General features: G+C 39.8%; 1 protein-coding gene across 1 annotated transcript; it reads left to right on the top strand.

Moving 5' to 3' along the window:
• The first annotated feature begins 10,388 nt into the window (after window positions 1-10,388).
• Window positions 10,389-15,524, top strand: serpine1 (serpin peptidase inhibitor, clade E (nexin, plasminogen activator inhibitor type 1), member 1). Its single transcript, XM_079257575.1, has 9 exons — window positions 10,389-10,443; window positions 11,530-11,768; window positions 12,699-12,923; window positions 12,995-13,189; window positions 13,265-13,463; window positions 13,547-13,647; window positions 13,732-13,818; window positions 15,269-15,352; window positions 15,429-15,524. The coding sequence occupies exons 2-9, from the start codon at window positions 11,531-11,533 to the stop codon at window positions 15,467-15,469; spliced, it is 1,170 nt and encodes a 389-aa protein (XP_079113701.1). The 5' UTR covers window positions 10,389-10,443; window position 11,530; the 3' UTR covers window positions 15,470-15,524.
• The last annotated feature ends 22 nt before the right edge of the window (window positions 15,525-15,546 follow it).

Raw genomic sequence — 15,546 nt, 5'->3', positions numbered from 1 at the left:
CCCCCTCTCTTCCCACAATCCATCTCTATTTGGAAAGAATTTCACACTGTCATGTTTGCAGAGTGTAAAAACCGCACTGGCCCTCTGTTAGCTCAGCCCTAACCACCACAGCTTACCTTTTCTTTTTCACATTAAATCAAATGTTTTTTGGGAAGGCTAACATGTATTAGGAGTTTAGGATTAAAACTGTCCAGAAAACAACCATGTCTGTAGACTGAAGCTAAAAAGGCTAACATATAGCCTTCAGTTGTTTCATAAGCCAGCTAAAAAGGGATACTGTGTAACTTCTGACCCATTTGTGATGATACATCACAATTTAATTTACTGTTAACTCAATTTAATTTCTCTTCAAAACAGTAGAAAAAGAAATAGAAAGCCTCTATGGCCAACACTGAACAGACAGTCTGTAAGAGTCTACAACATGTTTTCAGTACTTTTACTCTTTTTTTAAGTGCGCTTGTCATTAATAGGTAATAATATTTAACAATTAGTGACTATACCAGTGACTAAGAAAAGGAGGGTAAAGTATTGGTTGTACTATATTGCCCTTTTTTCCAACATAACAGCAAAATAAACTTCACTGTTAGATTGAATTAGCTTGCATGTACAGCAGAAAGCTACGACCTCCGCATCAGTTTTAAAGTTCCTCTGCCTCGTGAATTGTCTCCATCTGGTAAAGGTTACACTGGTGTAGACTTTAGTTTTCTCCTTGTTACTATTTCTTTTGTTTATTTCTTGGCCACGTTTTCCTCTCTCTCATACTCAAAGAGTATAGATGGTCTTCCATTTCAGTCGATAATGCAAGTTGAATGAATCCCAGTCATTTTTGCTAGACTTCTGTAACATACATACTTATAAGAGTAATTGGATTTTGATAATAAAATGCCAAAATAGTTATACATTACGTTTAAATTGAATCACTAAAAGGGTCTGAAAAATTGCTAAAGATAGCCTAGAAATTGTTAAGTTATTTGCGGAGATCTAATGTATTGGTTTACCAGGAAATTGTGCACAAACAAAAGTTCTGCATTCTACATTAAATGAGCAAATTTTTTAACTTGCTAGTTTTTCTGTAATCAATTAATTGCAAGGAACGCATTAAAGTCTACTCATAATACATGACTGTTCATAATCAGCCATCATTGTCAGTATTTATAGTTTTATTTAGACCTATGCTGTGCTACAGAATTTTCAGTGCTGTGTTTTCAATCCTTGTTGCCTTGACCATATCCAGAAACTCCCCTAAAATATGAAATTCTGCCTCCCTCGCCCTCAGTTAGATAAAGCCTCAGAACTGTCCTCTGACCCATGCTTTAGGTACATTTTAATTTGCCCGGACACACCATGACGGCAAACATTACCCTCCAGAATCAGAGACGGCTAATAGCTGAGAAATATACCTCATCAAAAGGGAAAAGGTGTTTTGATAAGTATCCACGTTCTCTGTAATCCATTCTGCATCACCAACTATGAGCACATCCATATCCGCTTTGGTGTCTTTCAAATGCAATGTCCTTACAAACTTTGAATAGACCACCAACTCTTGCCTCCTGTATCCCATCAATTGTGTTACATTGAAGACTTATATGGTGCAAAGTGGTACCAGGCTTAAACTCTCTGGAGATGCAGTTTGATACAACTTGTTGCAATTTTGCAACTTTGCTGCCTCGACGTTTGAAAGCCATGATTTTTTAAATTGTTGCTTTGCTCTATCTGAGTCTCAAATATGTTTAGATCAAACCATGGTTTGTTTTGGTCCCCCGCACTAGCTTTCTCAGAGTTGGTGAGAAAGAGGAAGAGGAGGCAACCATTATGCAGTGACGATAAAGTAACTTGGTGTTTATGCAAACCTGCAGAGAGTCTTTGTAACTTTTCCTGTTCATATTCTCATCAAACATTTGGTGAGAGGGTTCAAAGTGAATGTGAGGTAGACTAAATGTTGGACTTAAACATAATTTGAAAGCTAGATCAGCTGTGAAGTCACGTCTTCCAACATCATCACAGGGCTATACTTCCATAAATAACAGGAACACTGAGATAAAAACCACAGATGACAGAAAACCGTCCAAGATGTTCTGATGAAGCGAATTAAAGGCACATTCACATCAGCCTTTTTTATTAAAATCCAAGTCCGTTTGCTCAGAAAGTCTGCTCTGTTTAGGGAAATGTGAACGCGCCAAACAAATTCAGAAGCAGATTCAGTCTGCCTACAAACGCAGGCATCGGCTCATTTCAAGAGGACCAAATACAGCAAGAGGACTCCAAAAAAAGTCACTTCCAGCAGTTGGCATAGCATTGCATTGTGGGTAAATACATAACAATGGCTTTAAGGGCCCTCTGCCTCGTCTGTTGTTCATACTGCGTTCATACTGCGTTGCAGTGTGCAGTGTTGCAGTGTATTTCTCCAGTATCCTTGTACAAGACAAAATAAAAAAACCAAAACAGCGATAGTTTTCTCTCCTTGTTTAACTCGCAACAGTTTTCTTCTTCACGTGGGTTTTGTCTTCTTTTTTGTTAAATACTAGTGCAGCGCCCCCTTTGGTGGGAATGGGGATATATTATGGCCCTTTTTCCATTACTATCAGTTTGTCTCAACTTAACTTGCCACGACTCAGTTCGTAGGGTTTTCCACAAGGCTTTTGTACCCGTTTACCGGTACTTTTTTGTAACTCCTCAGCCGAGATTCTAAGCGAGTTGAGTCGGGTTGTGTGTGACGTCGCCAGACTGCATGCCGCTATTGGTCAGGGGCGCGGCTAATCAAAGGTCAGGGAGTGATATCACTGGAAGAGCGACTCCAACTCGCAAGTTGTTTACATTAAATGACAAGCAATGGCGCAACAAAAGTCTGTTCCGTGGTCCAACACTGAGGCGGAGACATTTCTTTGCTTGGTTGTTGAGGAATGGATACAGAGGGGACAAGATGCAGCGACACTAAATGAAAAGATCTATCACAAGCTTTCTGACTCAGTGACTACGAGTACCAAAAAAGTTTTCAGCATTGTGGAGAGAAGCTAAAAAAGCTCAAAAGGGACTATCGGCAGGTCAAGGACCACAATGGTCATAGTGGATCAAACAGACGAGACTGGAAGTGGTTCCAACAAATGGATACAATTGATGGTCAGCGACCAGCGAGCCACAGACCAAGTAGCAGATTGCCTCTAGGTCCTGTCTTGTTATAGAGCTTGTTGTGCACAACACTGACGTCAAACCCTGCCCAATTTAGACCAAGCTGAGACGAGTTGAGGCGAGTTTAGTTGAGACAAGCTGATACTAATGGAAAAGAGGCATTATTGTAAAGTTTTGGCACGTTTGACCAAAGTGGGGATGTAACCCCCTTATTAAAATATGGCAGAAGTTGTTGTTAAAATGTATAAAGGTCTTAGGAGATTAAAGCTAGCACAGCTGTCATAACACTAGTGCTGGTTACAGGTACATGATGAGGAACATCATCATTGATGACACATAGTCAAAGTATTTTCTTTTACACTTCTTAAGATGGAAAGATAAAAACAATAACTGGAAGAAATAAACTATTAACAAATCTATGGATCATTTAAAAAATAGATATTTGCAAATATGATATCACAAAAAGTGTTTTGTGCTTTGTGGTGTGTAGGTCATGTTGTTTATGTTTACATGGATTTATACTTTTAGATTTGTGAATGTTTTAGTGTGAGTTTTTGTGTTAAACTTTTTCCTACGCCTTTGCGTAGGCGAGTTGATAAATGTTACTCACACAAGTAATGTGTTGTTTGTGTGAGTCATGTTACTGAGCAGATGTAAAATCAACAGATGGCTAAATAATTCAGTTACCTTGTGAACCACTGTGTCTGTTAGGTCCGTGAGAAGTTTACAGTTGTCCATTGAAAAACTGAAGGTTATCTGTTTACCTGCTGAGTTTACAAATATCTGGTTACATACAATTGTTTACTTGACAACCACATCTGTTAGCTTCATTAGCTGAATATAAAGAAGAACAGAGCCAGTACAGAACTCAATCCGTTTGCCTCTTTAGCTTAAGTCAACAGGAGAAGCTGTCCAGTGAACAATCGTATCTGATAGTGCTAGAAGCTAACAGTTTCCCAGACGACAAACGCGCTCATTTGCCTAATCAGCTAAAGTGAACAGCATCAGTGGTTCAGTGAAACATTCTATGACAAATGCTCACTGTCACAGTGACTAATCAGCATTTTAGCATTTGATCCTGGTTTGGTTGTTTTGCTTTTTTATTGTTTATAACTGCATGTGTTTTACATTCCTGCATGCACTGTTTTAGCAGATAAGAATACTAATTGGATCAAATTGGACTAATGAGTTACACCTAGAGACTGATTACTGTGGCACATGCCCAGTGTGAGTGATTGGTGTAGAATAGGGTTGAGATATTTAAGTGTAGAGGGGTGAAGAGCACAGGAGGCCAGCAAAGAAGAGCAAAGCTGAGCAGGGGCAGCGAGGACGGCAAGCCAGACACAAGACAGACGGACACCAACAGCTCCAGAAGGAGGCCACGGAAGGGCAAGTCTTTGAGCGGGGACGGATTTGGTTCAATGCTGACTAAACGATAAGTAAAGGAAAGAACCAACATCTCCCTGCATGCACGTGTGGATGCAGGGAGATGTTATAGTTATATGGTTTACTGGATTCTGCCTTTGAGTGCATCCTTTCTGTCTCCTGCAGCAGCCACCCAAAGGAGAAACTGGCAAACAGGGTCCCCCTCTGCCCCCCTTCTAGCCAAGATGCCTCCCCTCTTAAATTGGGTTTATTTGGACTGGATGCACGTGCTCTGGATTTGTATCTTTTATATTCCTTTTTAGCTTTTTAGGCCCATCTTTTGGGACTTTTATTGGATGGTTTTATTGGGCATTTTTAGTTGGGTTTTAACTGTTTTCTTAAAATAAATTTAAATTGTTACAACCTCCAGTGTCATTTAACAGTGGAAACAGCTTTTTGCTGCTGGTACCAGAAGAACCACACAGTGTGACACTCGCAGCACAAAAGAGACAATGGCTTACAACGAAAGAGGAAAAATCAGTATTTACAGCAAAAAAATGTTTATATACCGCTATTTATGAATTATGTTCACATATCAACACTTTAAAACCAAATGCACTTAAATATGAATATAAAATTTATTCCATTTGCAGTTCTATCACACCTAAGATCACCCTCTATTACACACACTGATCCAAAGTTGAAATGACTTTGAACTCCTTATAGATCCTGCTTGGATGAGGTTCATCAGGTGAATTGAACCTAAGTTTCTGTTTGGAAACTAAGAATAAAGATTGTGACACTGAACTATGTTTTGTGGTGGACTAATCCACTTTCCCAGAATGCTATCTGGCTGTCCTATTTAGTTCTCTACTAAAGACTTGTTCATCCCCAGAACACTTGCATGTTCTCATTTTAGACAGTTGTCACCCAGACATTTACATTAGGCCCATCTTTACGTACCTTCCAAAAAGTTTTGAAAAATTTTTTTTTGTGATATATAAAGATACTTTAAATCATCGTCACCTCATGTATCCTTAGGACGGGAGATTGAATCGAGGTCAAGACTCGATGCAATCTGTTGGTTTTCTTTTAAATCAGGCTATTTATAATGAAATGGCTGGAATTGATATGTCTGTAAAGTGTCCTGAGGTGACATTGTTGGGAAGCGGTACGACACAACTGAAGCTTCACTGAATTTAAATCAGTTGTGAGCATTTATTCATTATCCTAACCACTTAGTCTGGTCGAGGGCCATGGGAAAGCTGGAGCCTATCCCAGCAGTCTTTGGGTGAGAGGCAGGGTACACCCTGGACATGTTGCCAGTCCATAACAGGGCCAACACAAAGAGACAAACCACTCATGCTCACACTCACTCCTATAGACAATTCAGAGTAACAAATTAACCTAACATGCATGTCTTTGCATGGTGGGAGGAAGATGGAGTACTGGAGAAAACCCACGCATACACAGGGAGAACATGCAAACTCTGCAAGGAAAAACCCCTGTCCAACCTAAAGTCCTATCTTTACATGTAAAAATGGTAAAGATAGTAAAAATTGTTATGGAAAACAATACAGCTGCCAACCTGTGATGCCACAATGCAATTTATATGAGTAGTTTTATTGCCATCACAAATTCTTATTCATATTCAACATCCTTTCTCATTTACAGCATGCCTGAAAAAGTTTTAAAAAATCTGGCACCTAGAATTAACTCTCAAAGAAGTTTGTTTATTCTACATTAAATAACACAATAACAATGGCAGGAATTACGATAAGGAGTGGACTTTAAAGTAATGGACGTTACAGCTGTGATATCTGGATCAGATGTAGTGCAACATGAAAGCAGGTTGTGCTATTTTGCGATTTGACATTTAGAATGCCGACTTAAAAACGAGGCAATCAGCCAAACTGTGGAGCTGATTGCATTTAGCTTTTTTTTTGCAACATCTGTCCTCAGCTGGATGAGATTAAACTATGGTAAACCATAGAAGTAGACATTATGATCACAGTAACTTTTCCAGATATAGAAGTTATTTTAAGAAAGGATTAGAGAAGCAGTCCGTTACTTGGTTTTAATGTACAATGTGGAGTGTCCGCTAAGTGCATTATAACTGTGTAATGCATGGGTTCAAGTTGTTCAATCAGCTTATACCATCCCACATAGTAAACATTTTATAGCAAATGTTTGTTTTGTTTTTTTTTATACAAAACTTAATAAATATCTAAAAGTATAGGAGCTATATTTTTTGTCAAGTTACAGCGTATTTCTCTCATTCACCTGCCAAAAGCCAGCTGATCTGAACCTGTTGATTAACACATTGCTATGGTGACGCCAGTTACCGAGTGATACAATTTGCCGAATGTGTTCGTGTAAATAATGCACGCCAGCTGGCATTGGATTTTTCACTGACCATGGTATAAATGTACATAAATGTACATTTTAAGATACGTGTAGTAATTCTAACCACCCAAACGGACTCCCCTCTTTATACAAACTGAAGTCAAATCTAACAAGTCAGAAAGATAGAAGAGACACAAAGTGTATCCCCTGACTTGAAAATGTTTTACATTTTAACATAAAAACAAAACCTCACATCTACACATTTGAAAATTAAAATAGTTTATTTAAATTTATTAAAATTATAAAATTATTAAAATAGTTTATTTAAATAATTTATTAAATACATTTATTAAAATAGTACCGTGAATATCTTCTGTTACGAGCTGGGATAGGCTCCAGCTTCCCCGCGACCCTGAATTGGATTAAGCGGTTCAGAAAATGAATGAATGAATGACTTTTATATTTACTAAATACATCTGGCAGACCACACTGAACCCTCTGGAGGGCCTTTTTTGGTCCTTGGACCTTATATTTAACACACTGCTGTAAGGGTACATCACATTTTGCTACAGACCATCGCAGACTAGGGTCTCTGAGCAGAATCAACTCATGTTGGTGAGCTTCAGATCATTTCTTCTGCTGCTCTGGGTTAGTGTAAACATTACAGAATGAGTCTGCTGTTAAATAAAGCAGTGTTTCCCCTACAGAGAAAGCCTGCAGGGCTGAGTAATGGTAGTATCAGCTGGGCTAGGCATGCCTCCACTCTCTAATGAGTATTACAACACAGTTGTCTAGGAGATAATTAAAATGAAGCCAGCTGGTGGAAGAAAGTGTTAAAGGTCTGTATATGAAGATACGGGTCTACAGATACTTGCAGAGCCACTTTTACAATAATGTTTACAGCTAAGAGGTTCTGCCTCTGAAATATTTGTTGTACTCACTCATCTCACTGACCTGTTGATTTATTTAAAGTTTCATCTTAAAATCCTGTTTATGTTTTTGTATTGACAGCCAGGCAGATTCAGCCGAGGGCCATAAACTGAGCAGAGAAACAAACATCTTTGGATGGAGACTAATCACACCGAGAAATGAGTGGGTGGCTCAAACCAGATTTCCATTCGCAGCCTTTTATGGAATCTGTGGAGTCCTTGGGGTTAGGGGTGGTGGCAGCAGTGGACAAAAAGCTCAGTGATCGGATCATTTTTAAAAGATGACTCAGAGATCCGGTTGGTTTAAAGACCACAGCACAGGTTCACAACTAGTCACCTCCCCTAGACAACATCCCCTTCACTGGAGACCAGCTATAATCAACTTAAAACAACATGATCCACATTTGTCAAAATTATAACAACTGTATAAACCAGGGTGTTAAAATTATTTTTTGTTTAAAGCCACATGGGAAGAAGAAAGAACACAAACTACTCCTTCAATCTCCTCCTCTGTGTCTGGGTCACTTATAATTCAGGGAAGGTGTCACATCCTTGTGTGACCCATCAACGACTATCTGGCTGACACCCCACCTACTAGGTGAGTATATGGTTGCTGTGGAAACACAACAGAGATCAGGGTTTACTGAACTAAACCCTCCCACTGCAGACCTGTTAATGGAAACAAATGTTTAGAAATCATTCCTGTTGCGGGATCTTTAGGTCAATTTCTGGAGCACCCCAATACTAGTGACTGAATATAAAACCACACTCCTCCCCAGCAACAAACAAGCTTCAGAAAACTATTTTTCCCCTCTGGCTCCCTCCAGAAAACTTAAGAGAAAGAAACTTAACTGGAAGAAAAGAAAATTCTGAGTATGTGAAGAGGTGACGTCCTCAGCGGGAAAAGACTCATTGAGTTCATGCAGCAGGAATACCAAACAAAATGAATGCCTCCAAAAGAGCCAATAAATGTCTACAGCTATGCTACATAAACATAACAGCACAACATTAAACAAAGATAAGTTTATATGATTAGAACAATCATGTTACATTAGCCTACCATCACATAAATGGACATTACATGTTTCACCGGCATTACTTAATATTCACATTACAAACTATAAACGTTACACTACGCAACATTAGTTTGCATTTACATAAAAATATGTTACTTTACTCTCCATTACTTTACATATTATTTATATTTCTTTAGATTCAATTAACATTAAATCACTACAACATGACATAACATTGCAGTATGTTACATTAGTCTACATTTACATGAACTGTACATAAAGTCTGAACTGTGACCAGAAAGGCCAACCTGATGACTGAGGACCCCTCCCACCCACCCGACACCTTTCAGTTGTTTCCATGTGGTAGATTTTACGAAATCCCACTAGCCTTAAAAAACATCTTCAGAAATTTTTTATACCCTCTCTGAACTAATGTTAGGCACAGTGTGATCTATCTATCTATCTATCTATCTATCTATCTATCTGTCTATCTATCTGTCTATCTGTCTGTCTGTCTGTCTGTCTGTCTGTCTGTTTCACTTACTGATTTTTATGGTGTTTAAACATTTTGCTATTATATTTTTTCATACATGTACCTTTTTTATTTTATTCTGGTGATGTTTAAATACACGTGTCTTCAAGTGCTGGCCCACAAAGTCCTTTGCAGCTAAATTTCCTTCATGTGTGCACTTGTAGTCCATCCATCCACCCCTCTATCCATCCATCCATCCATCCATCCATCAGTGCATCTTCTTCAGAATAATGTAGGCAGCAGAGCCTATTCCAGCTGCTATCAGGTGAGAAACGGGGTGCACCCTGCCAGCCAGTAGTCCAGCATTAAGACAACTCACCACTACCATAAATATATAAATATATGATGTAGAGAACTGACAGAAAGGAAAATGATTGATAAACTCCTCTTTAGGCTCAGTAGTGTTTTAACATGTTTTTGCTTGTCAGTCTTTGTTCAGTTTACCAGTTTTGGTGAGTAAACCACAGCCAGACTGTTTTGATGTGTCCAGGAAGACAGTGTGAAAGATAAGGACTGATTTAGACTGTTCTCAGAATAATCAGTAAAGTGACGGCACATGTTGTTCTGGGATGATGCAAACAAAATGCTGTTCCCCTGAGGAACATTCCTGACTGAAGCATCAGAGGTTCCATGTTTTCAGCCAAAACAGAAGTTCTGCAGTGTAAACAGGGAGTGAAAGCTAAAAAGAACTGTTGTGCTGAACCACATCTTCATGCTTCATCCTAACTTTTGCTCCTGTTTAGATCCCTCCACAAGTCATATTTTCAGTTTCAAATTCCTGACAAAGCAGAATCTGAAACATCGCAACCATGTTCACAAGCTCTTCCCTCAGGAATGGACTGACAACTTTCCAACCCATGTTCCAGAATGAGTAAGGTGGGCATTGTGAATGTGAAAACAGCTTGATGATTTTCCATCTGCTCCGTCATGCTTTAGTCAGAGGAGAGTGGAAAAGTATGTCCATGAAAAGGAAGCCAGTCCAGACACTGTCAGATGACATCATCGTCTAATGAGTTTAGTGTGTGCGTAGGGGGAGGGAGGAACTATAAATGTGCAACAGAAAAAGACAAACTCTTCACTTCTTCACACTCCAGCAGCAGAACAGACCACAGAAACCTTCAACCACAAGGTAAGACCTGCTAAACAACACCAGGAACCAGACATTAACTCAGAGGAAAGTTTCCACTTTCACCTGAACTTTCTGTTCTTGCTTAAAAATCTGCAGCTAAACCAGCTCTCAGACATCCTGACATGTCAGGACCTGGTTGTGGGAACACGTCTGGTCTATTTAACAAACACAGAAATGTTCCCACTGAAAGCAGGAAGATACAGAATCATTTTATCTGACAACATAACCAGCTCAGAAAGATCTGCAGTGTCTGTAGGAACCGTCATTTTTAGACCACAGGTGCCAAATATCTGGCCTGGAAGCCTGAAAGCTATGACCCACCAGAGGTTACAGTCTGAATATATGAACTATAAAAATTTAACAAAAGCAACTGTATTTCTTAATGTGTCCATATGACGCTTCCTATGAGGTTTATATTTTTAAGATGAATGTAGGCAGGGAGATAACTTGTCCCATCTCTTTTTTATTTTTATCTGTCTGACTTAATAGATCAGACTTCGGTCGATATCATAAGGTGAGCCAGTTCATGTGGTCAGGATTACTATAATATGTGGAAATGTACATTTATGGAAATAACTTGTAGATTTGCAGATGTTACTTTGATTATAATTTGATATACTGTATTTTTTTACCTCCAGATACCAAGAATTATAGTATATGCACATTTATAGATCCACTGTGATCTTTGTGGAAATAGTACTGATAACTTTTTCTGGTCTTTTATTAGTCCAGACTAATGAAAACAGATGATGGAGAAGTTTTTCCAAATCCTTTTTCAGGTGGTAAAAGACAGATTAGGTTTTTGCTTAAAGATGTCTGGTAAAATGTAGCTCTCAGTCCAAGGTTTCTGGACCGACGTATTGGTTTTAACACTAATCTTTGTACAGTAATCAGGAGAACAGTCAGATTCTTACATGACATTCCCTCCCTCGTGAAACAGCTTGTGAAACAGAAATATGGATGCATCATTTGCCAACAGATCCATCTTGTATTTATTCGCCCGAGTGAACATTTGGCATGACTCAGGCAGCTCAGACCTCCTGCATTACATTATCGGGTACTGAATCTGCTCTTTCTCCTTCCCAGCATGCTGTGTGCGTCCATCTTGCTGTTGCTGGCCCTGAACAGACTGGGACTGGCTTCTCTACAGGATAAGCAGACTGATTTTGGCCTGAAGGTTTTCTCCCAACTGGTCCAAGACTCTGCAAACAGTAGCCTGGTCTTCTCCCCATATGGAGTGGCCAGTGTTATGGCCATGGCTCAGCTTGGTGCAGATGGGAAGACCCACAGAGCTTTGACTGCAGCTATGGGCTTTTCTCTGCAAGGTAAGTGGATCACAGCTTGAAATGAGCGTACAAACCATAGCTTGCAACAGCCATATCACAGTTTCTGTAGCCTCTGTAAATAAACCTGGATATAGGGGTCAGTCCATGTCCGGTAACAGCTCAGTTCTGAAGGAGACTAAGGAGACACTTACAGTGTTCAGAAATGCGGAACCAAAACAGGGATCATTTATAAGGCTGGAACAGGAGGCAACAAACTAGAGGGTTGTACAGCCAGCGGGTATAAAACTTTACCTTTACATTTTAATTTTTATCAAAAGTATGAGAAGATAATGTATTTGTTCAGTTGCAGTCTTTAGAATCCCCACATCCATGCTGAAGTGTTCCTGTCTGGTTTAAAAGCTTTTTAAAGCACAAAAACTGCACTTTTAAAAGTTTGTTTTTTTATGTTTAATAATCACAGACTCATGAAACATTCTTCTGCTTTAAGACATCACTGCAAAGATGTTTCTCCAGAAGCCTCAGAATCTATTTTATCTTCAGCACCTTTTTCATGTGGAGTTCCTCAAGGCTCTATTCTAGACCAGTATTAGTTTCTATTCACATTTACCCTTAGGCTTTATAAGAAGAAAGTATTCCATCGCTTTTCATTCATATATGGACGCCACTCAGATCAACCTTTAGTTAATGTATTAAATTTCTTTTTTTCAAAAATAAAACAACAACAACAACAAATCAATCTGAACTATTACATAAACGTTACTTATAAAATAAACCAAGTTCACACATAGAAATAAAAACTCCCATCAAACGGTAAAGAGCTAAAAGAAGACAAACAGATGTTCTTCTGCCATCCAACTCACACAACACCAACCTCAGCCTTCCTACCTGAAGATATTCTGAGTTAAACACAATCAAACACGTAAATTCAGAGATAAAAAGTCAAACTGTCCTTGTCTTCTTCCGTGTTAGAGCGAGGGATGCCTCGGCAGCAGCGTCTACTGCAGAGAGACCTAGCCAGTGAGGAGGAAGTGGATATTGCCAGTGGGGTTATGGTAGAGAGGAAGATGAGCCTGGAGAAGGGGTACCGTCGGGCCTTGGCCAAGACCTTCCAGACCCACCCCCACCAGGTTGACTTCACCAATCCAGAGCAGGCCATTGGCATCATCAACGCATGGGTCTCAGACCACACTGCAGGTATGGCCAACACCTCTGGAGCCACCAGCTTCATGTAGAGGAACTTCAGAATGAGTCTGTGTCATCTCCAGGTACCATCCCGGAGTTCCTGACATCTGGGTCACTCACGGAAGAGACTCGTCTAGTTCTCCTAAATGCCCTTCACTTCCAGGGACGCTGGAAAGTTCCCTTTGACCCCAAACTGAGCCAGGAAAGGATATTCCACTGTGCCAATGGCAGTGATGTTTCTGTCCACATGATGAGACTTAGCCACACTTTCAACTATGGTAGGTATGCCACACAGCTGACCAGCAGCCTCTTGTCTGGGACACCACACAGCTTCATCTGTTCTCTACTGACAGGTGAATTTGTGACTGCCAACGGGGTGGACTTCGATGTGATTGAGGTACCGTATGAGGGGGATTCACTGAGCATGTTCCTGGTTTCGCCGTTTGAACCGGAGGTTCCTCTGAGCATTTTGACGGCGGACCTGAGCAGCCAAGTGATTCGGCGGTGGAGGTCAGAGCTGAGGAACTCCAGGAAACAGCTGGCAATGCCAAGGTGAGGAGGACAACCCTCATCTAAAGGACTGAGGTCACATGACCTAGATTTCACCAAGAACTGAAGGATTTCTGTTTTTACAGGTTTTCTCTGAACTCCAACCTGAATCTGAAGAGCACTCTACGTAACATGGGATTAGGAGACATGTTCAACCAGGCAACAGCTGACTTCACGCGTATAACATGTAAGTTCATGTCAAAGACACCAGTTAATATGTATAAATGCAGTCCAAGTATAAATCTGACATTCATATGTTTCTGTCTTCCAGCTGACGAGAGGCTCTGTGTGTCCAAGGTCCTCCAGAGAGTGAAGATTGAGGTGGATGAACAAGGAACCAAAGGAGCATCAGCAACAGGTAGGACTGAATATCACCCAGTGGTTGGTAGACCCCAGATGATTGGTATATCCATGGAGTCTATCCACTGACATGTATCTCCAACCTAAACCCAACCATACTAAGCACCAATCACATATCTTCTTGTTGGATCTACTTTGTATCCTGGAGTAGTTTACGTATTGGATGACCCAGGAAATGGACAGAATGCTCTGTATTTTTTTCTCTTTTTCAGACCATTCTCTGTAGAACCCAGAGATGGTTGTGTGTGAAAACCCCAAGTTGATCAGCAGTTTCTGAAATACCCAGACCAACAACATGCCAAATAAATCCTCATTCTGGTGCTCAGTTTGAAATTTGATCATGTCTGCATGACTAAATGCATTGAGTTGCTGCCATGTGATTGGCTCAGAGTTTTTTTTTGCAAGTCAAGTCTCAAGTTAGTTTTGGTTTTAATGTTTAATCTGCTACCTTTTCAGCTCAGTACATTATAAAAGCCAATGGATTCCCAACCTATCCTTCGTCTTACCTACCAGCTGTCACAGATTGAATTTTGGTTTTAGTAAGAGTTACTGTTGCTTTTGAGGTTGCTTCTTGTTTTGACTAGTAGGTTTAGTCTCTTCTGCATTTTGTTCAATGTACTTCCTGTTCAGTACACACCTGCTCTGACTTTGATGATTGCTCCACTTGCTGTTTAGTTTAGTTTGTTCCTTGCTGTCGCAGTTTTTCCCTCAGTCCAGTCCGTTTATCTATTTTTTGCTTGGTTTGTGTTCAGATAACTGGTTGTATCACAGCCTTTTGTTTTGGTCAAATAAACGTGTTTAATATGGCTACCTGGTCCTGTCTCCATGACACCAGCATTTTGTAACATCACTGATTATCAGCTGAAACTGAAAAATACTCTGTTTATAAATATAGATGTGAAACCAAATATTCTCCACTGGATAATTTGTTTGTTGTTAAGAAAGCCTGTAGTCAACATTTAATTTCTTATAAACATGCTCCTAATGTAGAAAATAACTTAAAGTTTTTAATGTAAATCAAATTTATGTGGACACACAGAAAACTTTTATAAACTAATACTGCAGCGTGCAGCAATGTTCTAAATAAATGTCAAAAAGATGGACAAAATGCTTCATGCTCGTTCAGGGATCATCGCCTGCAGATCTCTGCCATCCTGCAGGCTTTAGATATTTCCTGCTGCAACACACTGGATTTACATTAATGAGTCTCAAAGCTGTTGGAGAATCAATTGATTTGAGTCAGGTGTGTTGCAGCAGGGAAACATCTAAAACCTGCAGGACAGTATCCCCAGAGGTCTGGAGTTGGCAACCGCCGCATTAGTACATCAAATCTTAGGTTAGGAGCTCTAAATACCTTTATGTGAGATGACTACAGATGACTGCGTGAATATAAAACTTCAGGTAAACACTAACTCACTGCTTGATCATGTTTTTTATTTCCTCTGTAGCTGCCATCATGTTCTCCCGTATGGCAGTGGAGGAGATCACTCTGGACCGACCCTTCCTCTTCCTCATTCAGCACAAACGCACAGGTAAAACTCAGGAAACATTTCTTGGATCTCCACAGGAGCAGCAGAGTTTTAACTGATGTCCTCCTGTCATCTTCAGGTGCAGTTTTATTCATGGGTCAATTCAACCATCCTCAGTAGGACCACGTCTCCTCCTGATGAACACCACGGCTCCACATTTTATTTATTTATAGATTTTTTTGTTGTTGTTTTGTTTT

Source organism: Telmatherina bonti, assembly GCF_933228915.1.
Source record: "Telmatherina bonti genome assembly, chromosome: 18".
In the NCBI taxonomy this organism is placed as follows: Eukaryota; Metazoa; Chordata; class Actinopteri; order Atheriniformes; family Telmatherinidae; genus Telmatherina; species Telmatherina bonti.
Note: the sequence above shows the minus strand (reverse complement) of the source record. Positions and strands in the feature narration are given on the sequence as shown.